At 34.5% G+C, this 20,165-nt stretch overlaps 1 protein-coding gene across 1 annotated transcript; it reads right to left on the bottom strand.

The window, feature by feature from the left end:
• LOC113307235 (transmembrane E3 ubiquitin-protein ligase FLY1-like) lies at positions 1-6,082 on the bottom strand. The gene is made up of 15 exons (XM_026555942.1): positions 5,467-6,082; positions 4,999-5,071; positions 4,748-4,875; positions 4,137-4,252; positions 3,713-3,773; positions 3,244-3,310; positions 3,088-3,165; positions 2,333-2,490; positions 2,173-2,232; positions 1,971-2,064; positions 1,635-1,802; positions 1,128-1,456; positions 879-995; positions 597-770; positions 1-360 (listed from the first exon to the last, which is right to left on the bottom strand). The coding sequence occupies exons 1-14, from the start codon at positions 5,596-5,598 to the stop codon at positions 669-671; spliced, it is 1,683 nt and encodes a 560-aa protein (XP_026411727.1). The 5' UTR covers positions 5,599-6,082; the 3' UTR covers positions 1-360; positions 597-668.
• Between the last annotated feature and the right edge of the window lie 14,083 nt (positions 6,083-20,165).

Raw genomic sequence — 20,165 nt, 5'->3', positions numbered from 1 at the left:
TATCAAAAAAAAAAAATTCACTTTCAGCTGAGAATTGTATAAAGTTATTCGTTTTTGGTTTAGCTCGTGTACATCCAACAAAGTTGGCCGGAAACTAATACATACTTATTGCTACTTCTCTGACCAATTTTGTTGCCTAATGTACTAATCTGTATAAAGAAAAAAGAAATGATACAACAGAGATGAATTTTCTGACTAACAAATACAAATATGAAAAGAGAACAAAAAGAATTTTGTAACAGTATTGATTATGCAAAATGCTGAAATGGTACAAGGATCAAATTTAATTGTGATCATATACGTATGTATCTCAGTCTTCTCGAAACAGTGTGTACTATGCAAATCTGAGTTCTGCCCCACCTGAAAAACAAGTATTTTAAAAGGTAGATTAATCAGGTCATGTCATCAAAAACAAAACTAAGAAAGAAATATCTACGTCTCTTCAAATAATTAGTTAAGAACTTGAGTGTCATATAATAAAGTAGGCTCTTCGAAATCTAATATGCATTATATGTTTAAGAACTGAGTGTATGCCAATAAGCTTTTGTTGGTATAGTTCCCTTAAGTGGTTAAAGAAAAATTGAGTTCATCATTACCTCAAAATTGAAAGGGTTGGGGCAATGTCAGTTGATTCTAAGTAATATACAAGAAACAAGATGTGACTCTGTTTAGGCTGCCGGCAGGGGCCGTCGGCAAGTAGGGCATTCCATCTTTATATCCATCCACCTTTGTAAACAACCTGAGTGGAAGAAATGATCACATGGTGTCACCTGCAAAAACATGGTGGCTTGATTGAGTAAACAAACAGACCTGAGTAAACTAACTATGGCACTAAAATTTGGAGGGAGCATTCAATACAAATGTGTAGGTTAAAGTACCATGCAGTCATTTGATCTTTGTGGCAGATCAATGGTTGTCATGCAGATGACGCAGTCTGTGGAGTGACATGTATTGTGATCAAACCTTCTGTAGTAGCTATATTTTTCTGGTAAGATCTGTAAAGCACCGGATCATCATAAGATTTCAAATTCTTAGATCGATTTTACAAGAAACTGGATCTAGAAGCATGACATGGGAAACTTTGGATCCCAAAAATTGTGAGAAAAAGAATGTAAGAATGTCCAAACCTGATGAGGAATAAACCATCGAGATCCAAGATAATGTTGGAGAAGAAGCATAGTTGCTTGGAGTCCCATGAAAATCGCCACACAGATACACCAAGTTTGGTCATGGTCGATGCGCATGAAATTGTTAGGGCAACCAAAGACATAAAGCGGGATTGCCAGCCGAGTGGCAGTCATGCCCAATATGTAATGTGGATGTAACGGTTTTCTTGAATCACGTATGACATTAGTGACTATTTGAGGGATCCAAAAGGAGTACATAATAAAAAGAATAGGCCGCAGATAACTATGAAATTCATACATGATTAGTATGCCTCCCAAAAGAATCCCATCTGCACATAAATGCATATTCTTAACTATAGGCTTTGACCACAAACAGTTCAAAGAACAAGAAGCTTCGTTTTTCCGCAGAAGGAAAAAAATTGTGATATAATCAAATAGCTAACCATTAATACAACTTGCACCATCTACAAGAAATTGTAAGCATTTTGATTGAAAACGATTACTTACAGAAACGGCTATAAAGAACTGACAGCTCACGTCTCATTATTTCCCAACCTTCTCCATTACTCGCTGGCCTATTCGCCTTCCATATCGCAAGAAGATATCTCATTTCGAATATGGAGAAAACAACAAACTTGAAAAAGGCAGCCGTTGCGAAAGCATTAAACAGGGACTCTGTATACGAAGAACAAAAGCAAATTAACTTGAAATATGTGCTGAGTAAAAACACGCCTGTCTGAAATGGACAGAATGTTCAACAAGGAATCACACAATTTCATGCCACTAAAAGTGCAGTATAAAACACTAACACAATAATAGGAAAAAATAAAAATACGAACTTACCCACTAGGATTCCTGCTGTTAAATGTAAAAGACAAAGGTAGGCATCCATAATGGCTTGTTGCCCGATCATTAAAATTGAAATTTTAGCTGCTCCCTAAGAAAAAGTGAACAAAACACTAATCAAGAAGAAAGTCTCCACAAGGGACTTAAGAATGCTATTGCTCTGATTGTGGCAAAGGAAAACAACAAGTAAGAAACTTACTGACTGGGTATTGCTATGTTCCATTTGCCGAATTAACAGAAGCACTTGAAGGAAAGAGATCTAATACGTGAAGACGTCAAGGAACTTATAATAGAAAAAAAAATGATGAAAAATAATGTTGAAACAACAAAGTCAAAGGACTGATGATTGTGAAGGATACAAAGGTGACCATCAATGTATAGTTGACTGCTTTGTTGTAGTAAACCTCAACATTGACAGAAGTAGCATTTACAACTATGGGTGAGAAGCACTCTCCATCATCTTCCACAGAAGGACTTTCGATTAACCCTTCCAACTGATAAAGCTCGTGATCTTCATCTACTTGTAAGCAATAGATAAGCTTAGGTACTCGGCAAGTACATTAATTTTTCCAAAGTGACAGAGTTGCAAGGTTCAGAGTCCTACTTTATGAAGTAGATGAACCACAATATGATATCGTGCATATGAGTTTATTAAAATATGCATTGTAAGTAAATTAAGCTCTCTGGTTACAGGAAACTATATACTGCTCCTAGTACACTTCATCAAATGCTTAGAAAGGTTCAGAAATAATAAGCTGAAGTGGGGATTTTTCAGTTTCCAAATAGTATAAGGTTTATAACTGACACTGTAACAGTTCATTTCTCTGCAGTATATTAAGTTGTTAAGTAATACTCTATCAAGTGCGGAAGTATAGGAGTTAGAAAATAGAGTTCTATATACAAAAAACATCAAAAGGCGATTCACCAGCTTCTGCAAAAGCTACGGTGAAGCCTTTGTATTCTTCTTAACATGGGTAAAATCTAATCCGCCTTTACATTAACCAAATTTCATAACAGGCGTCCAGGAATAAATGTGAGCAAAGCAGAAACAATTCTGATTCAAAGAGATTCTATAGAGAGATAAATACAGAAATCAAAAGAATAAGTTGAATACCATATTGGTTGGGTGACACACGTGCAATTTGAGCTGCAATTTCTAAATTGCAGCGGTTCTCCATGTCGAAGGAAGGTGCTGTAAAGGAAAAGATAAGAAATAAGCAGCACATAACGCCTTCAATTTTGGGTTAAGGAAAAGCAAAGATGGATTTACAGTTCTTCTTCTTCCACATTTTATCTCGGGGAGACTCTTGAAAAACCTGAGAGGAGAAAACTCCAAGCTGTTTCAAGAGAATACAAACAAGTAGTTAAGCTATGAAACCCACGTCCATAAGAGAGCTCATAACTGCAAAACTCCACAAGTACTTTTGACAACCCATCATTTCCCTGAAGTTCAAACCCTACAATGAGACAACTAGAAGAATTTGAATGTGGCCCTAGCATACTGAATATAATTTGGGATGTCTACCTACCGTGTGATCACCCTGCCTAAAGTTTGAGCTGAAAAGCCTAATTTGGAAGAACCAAGCCATAATACCAAGTAAAGGTTCTTGTACGGGATGAGACAAAATGGCAAGAGCTGACCCATGGCCTTATGTTTAACCATCTATGATACTTATTTGATGAATGATAGCAAAAGATAAACATTTTAATATAAGTTCAAGTATTGTAAATATGATTACCAAGTGATAAGGGTTGGAAAAAATGTAATCGTCTTCTTGACCAAGTTCTCCATCCTTTTCGCTACAAAATAAAGGCAAAAGGTATATCAAGTAAAAAAAAATTGAATCAGCTCAAGAGTTAAACTGGATGAGAACAATAAATAAAAGGGAGAACCTAATCGGACATAAATTTAAAATCTGCACGGGTCAATAGCTTTGGGATGATATTTATGTGACACTGACAAGTGATCGCAAGAAAAATAAATGTAATAAAAGTAAAAACCAAAATCTCTCAATGGCACAATCACATCAAAAGACCATGCACTGAAAGTTGCAAAGGGGAAAACACAAAAGACTTGTGCTGACAATTATTCTTTAACTAGTGAGTAGAAACCCAAAACCTCAAGCGAAAAAAAGATATATGAAATAACCTACTGGACATTACCTGTTGACTACCATCCGAAGTTGTCTAAAGGGCCATATATACACACCTTCTACCCTCATTTGAGCAGCTCCAGTATCTCGGTCATTGTCAACCACGTCGTGGAAAATAATTACCCCCTAGGATGCCAAATTAAAAAACAGATGTGTTGGACCAACAATTCTGTCATACATGAAATCCAAAACTACTCAAAGCAAGAATTATCGAAGTAAGTTTATATATATTGTTCTTTATGAGAGTGGCAGCGTCACATGCTACCTTCAGGTTCTGTTTTTCAAGACTTGCAATTGAATCTGGTAATGCTATTATAGCCTCCATAGAGGCGGTTGTTGAGATAGCTGAGCACCAAAAATCGTAATAACTTGCAGATATTTCGATGTGCTAAATAGAAAGTTTAAAACATTTGGTCCAGCATATTTGTGTCTGTAGCAAATTATTTAGGCTATTTGCTTCGGTCACCATGTTTTTGACACGTGTAAACACTGTTTGTGTATAATAACAAGCTTAACTACTCTTCATACATGCACTTTCACAATCTAACATGAAGTGTTGAAGAGCCTTGCTGGAAAACTGAAAATATGGCATAACCTAAAAAAACAGATCAATCTCCTTACCTGGACATAATGCACACCAGTTATCTTTGTTGGAGTACTAACTAATTCAAGGACTGAAACCCCATTAGATTTTCCAAAATCTGGAAACCAGTGGGAGCTATTATTTGAATCTCGGAAGTTCCAAGTCCCTGCTTGTCACATTGCCCATTAAGTATACTAAGCAAAAAAAAAAAAACAATTGGGATATTTACACTACAACTACGGACAATCTCAAACTTGATCAACGTTTTATGAAATCATAAGCAACAAACCTTTGTAGGTTCCAGTTATGTTCCACGGAGAATATGTGCCAACGTCACTCTCATCTTTTTTGATAAAAAACCACTGCAAGCCACGGTACAAAACAAGAACAGAAGAAAATAGGGAATTAATCTTTAGCTGCAATCGGATATTGGCTTCGTTCATTATCACATTCCAAATTTAGCTGTATGTTGCTTAATTTCACATTCTGACAGTGGAATACAATTGAGAGTACAGATTAATGTACTAAAACAACTAAACTAATGGCGGATTGCAAATAAAAATACTTGGAGATTGCTAATTTCATACTGCCACAAATTTAAGGTTATGAAATAAGAGAAACTGGTATATCAACGACTGGTTGAAAAAGCTTACACCTTTATTATTCAATGAAGCAGATGAAGACATATCCAAGTTTTGACATAATTCACCAATTTCCTACTGAAAATTATATAGAGAGGAAGAAGTAAAGTACTAACCTCATCACCCCAAGACCTTGTCCTCTCCTTTAAAGGTCTAACAGCTAAAGCAGGTTGAAACAAAGTAAATACAATACAAATACCAACAATCAATTCAAAAATGAAACACCCACATGTTCTATTCTTCTTCATATCACAAACTACTTCTGAGATTGAACTGAACAACACCTTGTTTTACTGTTCTTCACCAACTTCTGAAGAATAAGAAAAGATGAAGAAAACCTAATTGAAACTGAAACCATCAGAAAGCTCAATAAGATTAAAGAATTTTGTTTTGCTTCAACTGGAATCAATCGCTTACAACCAACATTAACAACAACAATTGGTAGAAAAGATTGAAAGACAATGAGAGCTCAACGAATAAAAGACTTGATATTGAAATTGAAATTGGAACTAAAAACAAGAATTCTGATTTAATAAACCATTTCCCTAACCAAACTAAACTTGGTATCTTTCTTCTTCTTTATTTCTATTTTAAATTTGTTTTTAGGGTTTTTTAGTTTTTCCTCTTTTTCTATCAAGGTTCGCTTCTTACGTCCTTTATATTTTTTTCCTTTTGTTTGTAGTTGTTGGTTTTGTAGGTAAAATGGAGGTCAGAAAAAGGTTCTACCATATCTGTCCATGATCATGGTGTGCCTGACTATTCTTTTCCATTTTGATTCTTGATTTTCTTAATGAGCTGGACAGATGCATGTACAGCCTCGGTTTCATTTGTATGCCACGTTGGAAACAATAATTTGCATTTGACTTTCTTATGTGATTGATTGCATTGTACTCCTGACTGAAGCCATCACAACGTGCTGGTATGTATGTTTGGAGATAGAGTCTCTAATCCCTGGAGAAGTCTTCTCCCTCCGTCTCCAAAAGATACACACGTTTATGTATAAAATGTTGACTATATAAATAGAGCCTTTACACGACCGATAATAGAGTGTGTACCAGACCTGACCAAACTTTTGAGAATTCTCGTCCAACTGGTGTTTCAAAGTAAATAGGCAGGGATATCTTTTAGAGGAAAAATAAACACACTAGTTACCGCCCATTTTAACTAGGGGTGCACAACAGCCGGTCGGTCCAGCTTTCCGGCGGAACAGTCGACCAAACTGTACATATTCCGGTTTTCAATTTCAAAACCATAATCATAGTCGAACTATGATGGAATCGTTCGGTTTGAAACCGATCCGAATCGACTCGGTTAATTCCGGTTTTTTAACCGTTTCTGTCCTGAAATCAGATCTTTTAACTTTCTAAATTTGTTGTATCAATTCTTTGCTTCGAGGTTGTTAAAATATTTTTAAGTTTTCTGATTTTCATGAGAGCATCAAATAGTCTGAATTCAGTTTCAATAAGTTGATTTCATAAAAATTCTTCTCGAGTGTGATTCTCGGAAATAAGAATAGTCGGTGTCTTATTATTCCGTTTTTTTGATTCAATTCTCTCCAGTGATAAGGATGTCCTATGTGAAATGATTTTTATCAAAGAATTTCTGACAAATCCCTATTTGTAAGAAGATTGATCGTATCTCTTAGATTATGATTTTTGTTAATGACATAATCGATAAAACTATAACATCGTTGCCACAGTGGGGAGGGTCGACCGAACAGAAGATAAATAACCCAAATTGAAAAAGTGAGAGTATCACTTTTCCTAAAACGGAAAGAGTATATCGTTTTATTAGTAGCAATGGGAAATTAGTTGATGCATAAACCAAAATATGGCTGCATAATATGTTATGCATCCTTTAATGTGGTTTGCATAATGGTTATTTATTCAATTTTTAAAAATTATGCCTAAAAGGATAAACATCTCCAAATTTTTCGTAAAAACTCTAAGTTTGATAGTGTTGTTTGTACTCATTGTATATATCTCTTTAAAAGCTCCAACGAGATAAAATTTATAAAATTCGAAAGCACAAATGTTTAGATATGTCATATTCTAGTTTGCTTGCAAATTATACCCCTGAAAAAGTATGATACATAAAGAGTTATAGTATACCCCTGAAAAAGTACGATACATAAAGAGTTATAGTAATTGGACTAAAAGGGAGGGACAATTGTGTCAACCGAAAAAGTAACAACGAACACCAAAGATTTCCAATCTTTTTATCAAATTGCAAAATTGTGTGAGGCTTGATTTTACAAAAAAAAGAGACCATGAGAGGGACTCCCTTCTTTCGGGCCTTCCGGTCGGTCGACCCAAATATCAATGTAAACATCATCTTCTGAATCTGATGCATATGGAGTAAGTATTTGTTTTATGATTAATACATTTATATCAACAATACATCTTTTACTTTGTTCATTGAACAAGTTAACATTACTAGACTGTTGAAAAGGGGCAGAAAAAAATTTAGTATTTATCCGGGCATACCAAGGACAAAGTATACCAAAACCTGGTGGTACGCTAAATAAGTTCCTTTTAGAATTTTTTAGAATCCTGATTTGACTCATATCTTATAAGTTGGATCGCACCAAACAAAGATTCTTGGATCTTATCATGTTTGTATGTTCTGATACCAGTAAAAATAACGAGGGTATCGAGTACACCATAATCTTTTCGTATCAACCTATACATACACACTTTGTGTAGTTTTACCAGAACAATAATGGTCAAAGAATTACTTCAACAAGATTTAACTTGGTAAATAGTATAAGTTTTAAGCCGAAGATAACTATGGGATCAGTTACCCAGTGGATTAACTAGTATGATTACTTAATTATAAGAGCAATTATAATGCAAAAATAAAAGTAATCACACTACACACAAGATTTTGTTAACGAAGAAAATTGTCTGGAAGAAAAAATCAGAGACCCAGCCCAGTTTTGAATACTCTCATAATTAAGCCGTTATACAAATTTACTACTGCAACTTCGCATAGTTGAGACCAAGTAAACTACCACTAGTTACTCAGTTCTTTCAGTATTCGTGCTCCTACAACCAATCTAGTATGTCACGTGAATCCCAAGACAGAGTCCATTATCTTGAGTTGCTTCACCGTTGTGAATAATTACGCTATCAACTCATTTGGATCGTAACATGAAACATCAAAGGACTAAATCTATAATAGTAACCAACTCACTTATCAATTCTCCCAAATCAATCTTTAAATCAGAGATAAAGTAGAGTAAAGGATCTTCCATTTATAAGTATAAACTCCTTTGGTCAAAGATCAAATCAAGACAACGATTATCGAAATAATCTCAATGAACAAGCTCTTTTCAAGCAACTCTACGAGGGAAAACAACTAGACAGTTTTTTCGATCTTTCAAAAAGTCTAGTGTCTATCAAAATAAGCCGTTTTTAGATCCCAAACAATAAAGTGTGTAAGAAGAATATCACAAGAATCAGAAACCAGAAAAAGAAAAGTCTTCAAAATTCAAAGTAACCACTGCACGCAAAACGAAGTCTATTAACGTTGGATGATCAATATCTTGAATCACTAGATACGTACTAGTCAATCCTTACCAGTTCTACCATAAACTTTTTGTTCGGAAACTTGTGTAGACAAACTTGTTACTATCAGTAGTATAAATCAACAAATGAGATCATTTACCTCAGTTGTAGAACAAGGAACTTGGATGATCACAAAAATCAATATCCAAGAATCAACCTAGTACGTACCCAAATTGTTCACGAATCGAATTCCACCATGAAAAAGTGGGGGTCTAACAACCTCACCCAATATTTCGTTTAACAATCTGTATGGAAAAACTCCAATATAATTCCAAGAGAATCAACTAGACAGTCAGACTCAATCAATGGAAATATATCCAAGAGTTGTATCTTTGTATTCACAATGTAATCAACAAATCAGACATATAGAAATCCGCGAGCCTGATTATCATGTGAAACAACTTGAACGGTACCAAAGACCAATGTTCAAGTGTCAATCAATTTAATCAACAACCAAAAGGTCGGATTCACAAATTGATTGAACTTATGCACAACCTGTGATATTTCAATTATATAAACAAATATAATGCGGAAAAAAAATAACACAGACACCAGAAATTTTGTTAACGAGGAAACCGCAAATACAGAAAACCCCGGGACCTAGTCCATATTTGAACACCACATTGTATTAAGCCGCTATATACACTAGCCTACTCCAAGTTAACTTCAGACTGGAATGTAGTTGAGCCCTAACCAATCTCACACTGATCAAGGTACAGTCGCGTTCCTTACGCCTCTGAATCCCTGCAGGACTCTGTGCACTTAATTCCCTTAGTTGATCTCACCCACAACTAAGAGTTTCTACGACCCAAAGTAGAAGACTTGATAAACCAATCTATCTCACACAGAAAAATCTATTGAATAGATAAATTTGTCTCCCATAGTTTTATTCCGTCTTTTGTTAGATCAAGGTGAACATGAACCAATTGATACACCGAACTTATATTCCCGAAGAACAACCTAGTAATATCAATCACCTCACAATAATATTAATCATATGATAGCGAAACAAGATATTGTGAAATCACAAACGATGAGACGAAGATGTTTGTGACTACTTTTTATCTTGCCTATCAGAGATTAAATCTCGAGCAAATCTTAGAGAAGATAATACTCAATAAGATAGAAAATAACAAGATCAGAACGCGCAACTACAGAGAAATAATTGGGTCTGGCTTCACAATCCCACAGAAGTATTTAAGTCGTTAACCTATAGGGTTTTGGAAAAACCTAAGGTTAAAGGAGAATCGACTCTAGACGTAACTAGAATCACACAGGAGGTGTGGGGATTAGGTTTCCCAGTTGCTAGAGTTCTACCTTATGTAGTCTTCAAATCATGGTTTGCAATCAATGTTACCTTGGTAATAAAGCATTCAATATTCACCGTTAGATGAAAACCTGAGTAGATTCAAGCTAATATCTTTCAACCGTTAGATCGAATTTAGCTTGTTACACACAAATGAAAAGTGACTTCATTTAGATATGAGTAACCATACCTAAACGCGTACACCTTGTTGGCTCAACAATAGTTAACAGAAGTTAGCCATATGAATACTTTCATATTAATCTTATTCATCTTAACCATAACCAGTTCAAATGACTCAAATGAAACTAGTTCTAGAGTTGTTCAATTGTTTATATTCTCATTGAAGTATACAAGACACAATTGAACCAAAATCAATTTTGATTCACTCGAATCAATTCATGAACATTATAGCCGCGGTTTGCAAAAGATTGCATTCCTTAATATATAAATGTATTAGTTCATGAACAAACCGATTTTAGAACATAACCTACTCAAGTATGCAAACGGGTACGCATACCTAAGTGGCCGAACTAAGTTTGGGTTCGCCAGTATACGAACGGGTGCGCATACCTTCAAACTCATTTGAATTTCCAGACATGAACTTTACGCATGTACGCATACGGGTATGCATACTAAGTTCCCGGACTTTCATTAACCAACCAGTATGCATACGGGTATGCATACTATGGTTCTCGTACTTGGAATGACTTGCAGAAATTAGCATACAAGTACGCATACTGTGTTATATCCAATCATGGTTTATAGTTCTAAACTCCCATTTCAATCACAGAAACATTCTTAGAAGACGACAATAACTGTCTCACACAAACCATTATCTTCGAAGCAATTTTCAAGTGATTGAATGATCAATATGAAACATTCCGAGTCTACATCAAATGACTGTCTCACACAAATCATGTAAGATATTACCAGGCGATTTTCACATAATCATCTTTTGACTTTCGTCAAGAATATAAGATGAACTTAGTTAAAGCGAAAGCTTACCAACACATATTTCGAGAAATATGTAAGCGAGTTAAACTCAGTTCGAAATATCAAATGTGTATAATCGAAGTCTATATATCTATACGACTTTTGTCTCAAATAGTATATAGAGTAGATAGACTTTTGAGTGATAGATGATTTCAAGTCTCCGTATACCTTTTGTTGATGAATTTCCACAAGCTCCCCTTAGTAGTTATTCGTCTTCAATTGATGAACGTCGTGAAGTATAATGCTCAACTACACTTTCTATCCTAATCCGAGACTTAGCTATAAGTATACTAGAAATCAAGACTTATAGTCTTAGCAACTAAACTTGACAACAATCTTGATATAGCAACGCTTGCGAGTTAAACCGAGCAGCGCTCTAACACACCAAGAACAAGTCTTGTAATCTAAATTTCGAGATATAAATTCACATAAATAAATCTTGCAGGTTTTGTAAGTTCTGAGCTTAAATCTATGTAGATTATTTGACGTACTACTTGTGATAGTTCTATTGTAGAGATAAACAATATAATGCGGAAAAAAATAATATAAGACAACAAAAATTTAATTAACGAGGAAAACTGCAATGTGCAGAAAAACCCCTGGCCCTTGTCCCGAACTTGAACACCACATTGTATCAAGCCGTTACATATACTATCTTACTATCAGATTTGGGACTGGAATGTGGTTGAGACTGAATCGAGCATCTGAGTAATTCAACTTCAGTTGTGCTCCTTATGTCTATTGGATTTTTCAAGACCCTAATTAACATGATTCCCCTAGCGTACGTACTTTATAGGCATATGAGTCTGATTCGACCTAAATGGAGACTTTTTAACTAATCTGCCTCTAATAGATAGACTATTTGATTTCCTTCAAAAAGATATATAATCTAGGTTATGGAAATCTCTATGCTTATGAGAGATATTTAAGGAAAATAATATAGCAAGCAAACATAAAATTAGGACAACTTACTCTCTTCAAAAGTTATATAGATACCTAACCGGTTCTACCTCAAACGATCTAAACAAATCAAACCGAAGTGTTTAAAATATATATCCTGCGGGATCACAAAATTTGAGACGAATAGTACTTTGTTATATCTATCTATCTTGTTTTTGATCCATAGTTCGAGAATTACAATAACAATAAGAACAAGATCCAAATATCAAAGAACTATCAGGTAAAAGATAGTCTGGTCGAGATTCAAGAATCCTTTATTGAAGACTTTAAAAATCGTAACCAAACACAATTTCTCCAGAGAAAACCTAGTCTTATTTAGAGTACGACTCTAGCCGTAACTAGGACACAAAAGTGTCAGAATTAAAACTCTAGTATAAAGGGAGTCCTTTATTTATAATGATGAACATAGCTCGCGGTAGCTTACAAACAAATCTAAGTTCATGAACTAGTTTCCGTGTTTACGGATCGTTTTTCACCAAGCAAGGTTAACTTATCCATATAGATTATTCGCGTAAGCATGTGAGAAGTTTGCTTTGAATCACAAAGAAGAAACGTGCAACCACATATTAATCAGATACACGTTATGCACCAAATGGTTAACCAGAGAACAATGGTTAATTTGTTCTGGAATAGACAAGTACAAAGTGGAGTGTAATATTTCTCATGACCATAACAGTTTGTGAACTGTCCAATTCAGTTCATGTATGTGTTTTTGTCTCGCAGTTCAGAAACCTTTTGGTTTGATAAGTTCGTGAACTGTCCAATTCAATTCGTGTACGCAAGTACAAAAAGTAGTCAAGGTTCGCGAATTGTGCAAAACAGTTCGTGTGTCATGAGTAATTAAGAGAAATAAATCATCAAGTGTTTTTATTAATAGTTCAAGTTCGCAAACTGTCCAAAACAGTTTGTGAACATAAAAACTAATTTGACGACTTCTTATTGCTTGACTTCTTCTTTGTAATGTTTATCAAATACTAAATTCATACGACATGTTTCAGTAAATAGAAAGATAGAAAATATGAGTAAATAAGATTGTCAGTCTTGACATACCATTTTAATGAAGTTTATGTTGACCTCGTTTTTCTTCAGCCTTCAATCTTCAATGTTGATTGGTAAATTTTGATATTCAACTACCATGCTTTATTCCAAGTTCGAGGCTGACTCTAGTAGACTATAAATCAAGATATAGTTTTGATCGACTAAAATTGACAACAACCTTGGTATACCAAAACATGTGAGTTTGACCGACTGATGATCTAACAATCTCCCCCTTTGTCAATTTTGTGACAAAAATATCAATTACATATGGATTTAATAAAAATAAACTTTCAGCTCAATCTCCATCATATATCTTAATTTATTAAATCTTCAAGCATCATGAACTTACAAGAAGTCTTTCATTATTGTGCCTGAAGTGAAAGCGGAAAACTTAAATTGATGTGAAATTGAGGGAGGATTTAAATGCAAGGAGTACAATGACGATTGTGCACCCTGAAATGATGAGGGTACCAAGTACACTACAATCTTTTCGATATTAGCCTATAAGTATGATACCTTAGTGATCTAATATAGACAGAAACTGTCAACAAGGTATACACTTGGTATATAATATAAGTCCGGAACCGAACCTTAAACTATAAGGATCAACCCAAGTGTTGGATTAACATACAATGTATTTACATTTAATTATAACTAAAACAGTAATAATAATTACGGAAAGTAAAAGTAAATACACAACAAGATTTTGTTAACGAGGAAACCACAAATGCAGAAAAACCCCGAGACCCGGTCTAGTTTTGAATACTCTTAGAATTAAGCCGTTATACAAAGAACACTACCAACTTCGTATATTTGAGACCAAGTAAACTACCCCTAGTTACCTAGTTTCCTCAATATGCCTATGCCTACAACCAATCTGGCCAAAGCACGTGAATCCTAAGATAGAGTCTAATATCTTAACTTGCTTCAGCCGCTGTGAATACTTCAAGCACTCAACTCGTCTTCCGAAACAGTAAGGGACTAATTTGTTCGGTAACTACTCTTCCAATCTCAAGAAATAAATCAGATATTTGTGTTGATTTCAACAAAGGCTCTTCCTTTTAATTTAATAAACTCATTTGTTGGATAAGATCTACGAAGATCTAAGATAATGGAAATTACCAGATCTAGGCATACAAACTATCAAATTTGGATACGAAAGAATACCACCAAATGATAGCTTCCCGATCTAATACGACTAGTTAATCAATCTATCAAATATAAACAAGATCTAGTCGGATCCCAGGCGATAAAGTTTATGCACGAAGTTAAATCTCAAAGCTAAGAAACCAATAAGAAATTTTTCTTGTTTTCAAATCTCCAATTATCTCCTTTTGTACCTGCACAACGGAACTTGATTCCAACTTATGATCGATCACGCACATAACGAAGTCTATTAACAATGGATGATCACAAATCAAAAGAAAATCTGAACTATCACCAATCTAAAACAGATCTGAACTACCGTTAATCCTTTCATCTAGTTTGGATGACCTTATATCAGAAGACAAGGCTCTCAAAAATAATCAAACTAGGTGCAATCAAGGTTTAACAACCGTTAGTCAATCAAATCAATAGTTTAAAACTAAAATAACAATGTAGATTCTAATTTTCCACGAATGGTACTATCTAGACGCTTCTTGATCCAAAAGAAGCCTTAAACTAGCAAACGTAAGAGATTTCGCCTAATCAGGTTACTTTCCTCTCCAAGATAGTATTACAAGTAATATTAGTCGGCTACAGCAGTGACTATAAAATGAAGTGCGTACCTCAGGATAAGTTTGTAAGAAGAACAAATTTCACTATTTATAGACCAAGGTAGTTTGGACACAAAGGAATTTCCAAAACCCAAAATATTCTCAAGATATGTAATAAGCCCCTAAATTATGTCTAATTCCAACCAATATCTAACTGTCATACTGAAAACTCTCTTGTATTACAACTCAATATTAGCTAGCATACAAGATACTTAACTGATATATCTTCCAGAGATATGTTTTGCTTGCTGGGAAAATCTTAATAAAAAAATTCTCAAACATTTCGGTTTGGGATCTCACCTTGAGTATCAAGGAATATCTTTGAACAATAAAATATAAGATTTGTGCACATGTTCAAATTACTCACTATGTCGACATCTTGAACTTTATTATTTGGAAATCCAATTTTCAAAATAACACAAACCCTAAAGTGTACGTGACAGTAGAAATCGGTTTGGCATATGGGGATCGGTTCTACCTTAGTTCCCAATGTAGGTAGGAATCGGTTCTACCATGATTCCCAACATAAGTAGGGATCCGTAAGTTTGTAAATCTATTTCCTTAAACTCATGTAATCAAACTTATTTTTTGGGCATGAAATCAATCCTTAGTTCATTACATAATCTAGTAACAAGTTACAAAGATTATGTCTATGTCGCAATTACGAAGTTCAAAAGATAAATGTTATACTTTTTAATTCAATATACTAAGGTTGGAAAGCAACTTGTATATTCTTCCTTGACACTTTGATCATAATAAGATGATCAAGCCTCTGATACTAGAGTTTTCATGTATATAACTTACCATGTTATGTTTTCAGTCAAAACGACTTGAAAGTAAACGATATATAAACGGAAACAAGTAAAGTCTTGTATTACTAACCTCAATTCGAAGGATGATGTCTTCGTTGTTGTCGATACGTCTTCATAATTTTTAGGTCTCCAAAGTAATACATGTATGTCTCAATATTTCTAGACTTTCTAGTCCAACCTAACAAAGTTGACTCTCGTAATCTAATCAAGCGACTTTTGAATTTTGATATTAAAATATGACAACGAACCTTGACATACCAACTCTTGGCAGGTTCAACCGTAGCCAACTGAATTTTTATATTGGTATTAAAAGGCTAGCAGTTGGCGAACCCCGTTCACGAACCTTAGCCATCTGAGTTCATTAGTCTTGTAGGGTTGCCGAACCCGGTTCACGAACCGCAGTACCCTGACTCGTGAACAAGACTTGCGGTTCAAGAACCATTTCACTAATGGTCCCAATAGAATTTAGCAGATGCTCAAAGACTTATTTTTTAAATATGGTTAGAATTGCTATGACTTTCTTAAACACTTCTAAGACTTCACTGATCACTTAAACACTTATGTATGTGCATCATGATTAAATTCTTAAGTGTTTTAATGAACATCGATTTGGTTATTGTTCATATGCCATATTTGCCAAACCAAAAATTCATTGTACACGGTTTTATAACCAGACCAATGTGTATATTCTTCCTTTTTATTTTCAATAGTAATTCTCACATGTTTCAATTGAAACCCTAATTAAAGTTTCATCTAAATAGAGAAAGTGTTTACTCGATTCTCAAGTTATCTTAGCTTTAGTTCTTAGCAATCCTCAGTCTTGAAAATATATAAATAGAGATGTTCTTTCCACTGGGAAATTCGATCCTTGATACTTTGTGTCCTAGTTGATCGCTAAAGTCTTCCTCAATTGACCTAATTTTCCTCTGAGAAACATAATTAGGTCTACGACTAAAAGACTACACTTTGGGATTCGTGAAGCCAGGTCCAACTATCTTTACTTTAATAATTTGTGTATCCTTATCCTACTTTTCTGTTATCGAGGTTCTCGTAATCTCTTTCAGGCAAGATAGATAGAAATCGCAAATTTCTCTTCGTCTCAGACTTTGTGACTCCTCGAGATAGATATCTGAAAATCAACATTAACTGATTTTTTGAAGATTGTTCTTGAGAGGTGGTAAAATATAATACTTCTCATCTAAGTGAGTGCAAGTATTCCGGATTGTGAGGTTTGATAGCTTTGTCTGTTGAAAACATATTTCCTAGCCTTAATCTTTGATCTTAAGAAAAATTAAATATGCTTATATGTTGAAGGAATATTGGTATCAAAAGTCTTCACTGAGGTTGAAGCAACTCTTAGGCTATAAAGGACGTCGACTAAGGGAATCAATTGCGCAGAGCCTTGAGAGGTACAAGAGACATAAGGAGCGCGATTGTAACCGAATCTCTTGGATGGTGGATTTGGTATGAACTACATTTCATCCCGAAATCTGATAGTACGCTAGTGTTTGTAGCGGCTTAATACAGTTTGACGTTGAAACCTGGACGAGGTGCCAGGGTTTTTCTGCAGTCGTGATTTCCTCGTTCACAAAAGTTTTGGTGTCTTGTGTTTTTCTTTTTCGCATTATATTGTTTATCTTTATAAGTGGATTTACGCAAGTTGTACGTATTCAGTTTTAGTAGATACGTTCATCTAATTATGACCGATTAAGAGACTGTTTCTTGTAGAATTTGTATCCTAAAAGATAGATAACAAGTTTTATTACTTGGCAGAATTCATATTGGATTATTTAGATACGACTAGATTGATCTTGGATGTTGATTTTTGAGATCGTCCAAGTACACTTCTTAACAATCAGGTTCATGGATTCCTTGTCTATATACATACTGATTGAGAATAGATAAAGATATAAGCTCTACATACATATTTTCAAGGATCATTGAGTTGGTGTATTTTCCATTGTATCAGGTATTGTCCGTACAGGTTGCCAAACGAAAAAGTTGGTGGTGTACTTGGTACCCCAGCGTTTTCAATTGGTATCAGAGCAGGCAAACACCTTTATACCTAATAAGTCTGTGTTTGAAGCGATCTGTATTATAGACAAGAGTGCAATCTCAATTAACGTACCACCAGCCTTCGATGGCACAAATTACTATTTTGTTTAATTCGTTATGATCCCTATTTTTCGCCTTTGCTAATTCTGTTGACGAAAATGGGAAGAATTATTAAGTAGTATGTTACTACAACATATGGATTTTCTAGGAATTATGTAAGGGGGAGTGGATTATTATCTATAGGTTTTATCCATTTTGCAAAAGATGTAAGTATTGATTAAGGGGGAGAATGTATCACCTTGGTACTACTTCAAAGTTGCGGTGCAATTGAACTTTGAGGAAGGTATCAATACTATGTTTCTGTATAACAACTAATGAGTAAAATGATTTTTTCATTCTAACAAAGCTCTGTTTGAGTATGGATCTTCAACATCAAAGGTGTAGAACGAACACAATACGTAACCATAAATGAACTTGAAGCGTAAGAAGAATTCAAGACGTTTGTTGAAGAACTAAGGAAATCAAACGTAGTAGATTTTAACTTAAAAAATTTATTTATTTTGAATCCATATGTATTGAATAGTTTTGTCACTAAAACTGACTAAGAGGGAGATCGTTAGAGCAATGCTCGGTTGAACCTAAAAGTTTTGCTATCTCAAGCGTTTTGTCAATATTAGTTGATCAAAACTATATCTTGATTTCTAGTCTACTAAGTCAAGCCTCGGACTAGGTTAGCGTTTGGTAGTTGAGTATCAGAAATTACCCTCGAAGACTAAAGATCAACGAAGACACACGAAGAACTTTTGTATCAGTTTTGTGAAGACTGAAACCATTATAATTTACTCACTATCTTACATTCTATCTATTAAGACTATGTCGTATGACTTCTAGTATATTTATAAAGAAGAAATTTAGAGTCAAGCTTATCTTGTTAAAAATCTCGAAATATGATTCTAGCAAAGATGTTCAACAGTCCTTAACTATACTAGTTCAAAATAATTTAGTGTTTGAGAATTAATTTTTGGATCAATTGAAAATCTCCCATATAAGTGATTTTATCATTTGGGAATGTTTCAAACATAATAAAAGAGAAATTCATGAACTACTGATATTTCAGCTCAGGGTATAGTTTGGCGAACCACTTCGCAAACCATATATATCTGAGTTTCAAGATTACAAGGAAGGCTGGCGAACCAGTTCGAAAACCGTTAGTTCAGATTGGGACAGTTCACGAACCATGGTGAACTGAATTTTTATGTTGGTATTAAAAGGCTAGCAGTTGGCGAACCCGGTTCACGAATCGTATCCATCTGAGTTCGGGAGTCTTGTAGGGTTGCCGAACCCGGTTCACGAATCGCAATACCCTGACTCGTTTCACCAACGATCTCAGTAGAATTTAGCAGAAGCTCATAGACTTATTTTTTAAAATATGTTTAGCATTTATATGACTCTCTTAAACACTTATAATACTTCATTGATCACTTAAACACTTATGTATGTTTATCATGATGGAATTCTTAAGTGTTTTGATGAACAACAATTTTCTTATTGTTCATATGACATATTTTCCTAACCGAGCAATCATTTTACATGGTTCTGTAATGGGACAACTGTGTATATTCTTCAATTGTATTTTAAAGACTATTTATCACATGTTTTAATAGAAACCCTAACTATATTTTTATCTAAACATAAAAAGTGTTTGCTTAATTCTCAAGTTATCTTAGCTAGAATTCTAAGCAACTCTCAGTCTTGAAAATATATAAATAGAGATGCTCTTCTTGGAATTCAATCCATGACACTTTGTGTCGTAGTTGATTGCCAGAGTCGTCCTATATTGACCTAGGTTTCTTTTGAGAAGCATAATAAGGTCTACGACTGAAAGATTTCGTTTTGGGTATTCGTGAAGTCAGGTCTGACTATCTTTACCTTGATAGTTCGTGTATCCTGATATTTCTTTTCTGTTATCGAGGTTCTCGTAATCTCTTTCAGGCAAGATAGAAAGAAATCACAAAGTTATCTTCGTCTCAGTCTTTATCATTACTCAAAATAGATATCTGAAAATTGTTCTTAAGTGATTTTTTGAACATTGTTCTTGAGAGGTGGTAAAAGATCCAAGCTTCTCATCTAAGTGAGTGTAAGTGTTCCGGATTATGGGGTTTGCTAGCTTTGTCTATTGCAAATAGATTTCCAAGCCTTGATCTTTCATCTAAAGGGAAATCAAATAGGCTTATCTATTAGAGGCAGATCTGTATCAAAAGTATTTACTGAGGTTGAAGCAACTCTTAAGTTGTAAAGGACATCATCTAATGGAATCAACTGCGT

Source organism: Papaver somniferum, chromosome 1 (genome assembly GCF_003573695.1).
Source record: "Papaver somniferum cultivar HN1 chromosome 1, ASM357369v1, whole genome shotgun sequence".
Taxonomy (NCBI): Eukaryota; Viridiplantae; Streptophyta; class Magnoliopsida; order Ranunculales; family Papaveraceae; genus Papaver; species Papaver somniferum.
The sequence above is the reverse complement of the archived record's forward strand: the minus strand, read 5'-3'. Positions and strand labels throughout refer to the sequence as shown.

Bases quoted from the DNA above. Each gene is read 5' to 3' on its own strand.
- LOC113307235 (XM_026555942.1), bottom strand. From the start codon at position 5,598: ATGAAGAAGAATAGAACATGTGGGTGTTTCATTTTTGAATTGATTGTT. The intron at 3,311-3,712 runs GTAATCATATTT...CTCTTGAAACAG, and splicing joins TTTCCAACCCTTATCACTTG to CTTGGAGTTTTCTCCTCTCA. The intron at 2,233-2,332 runs GTATCCTTCACA...TTCACGTATTAG, and splicing joins ATACATTGATGGTCACCTTT to ATCTCTTTCCTTCAAGTGCT.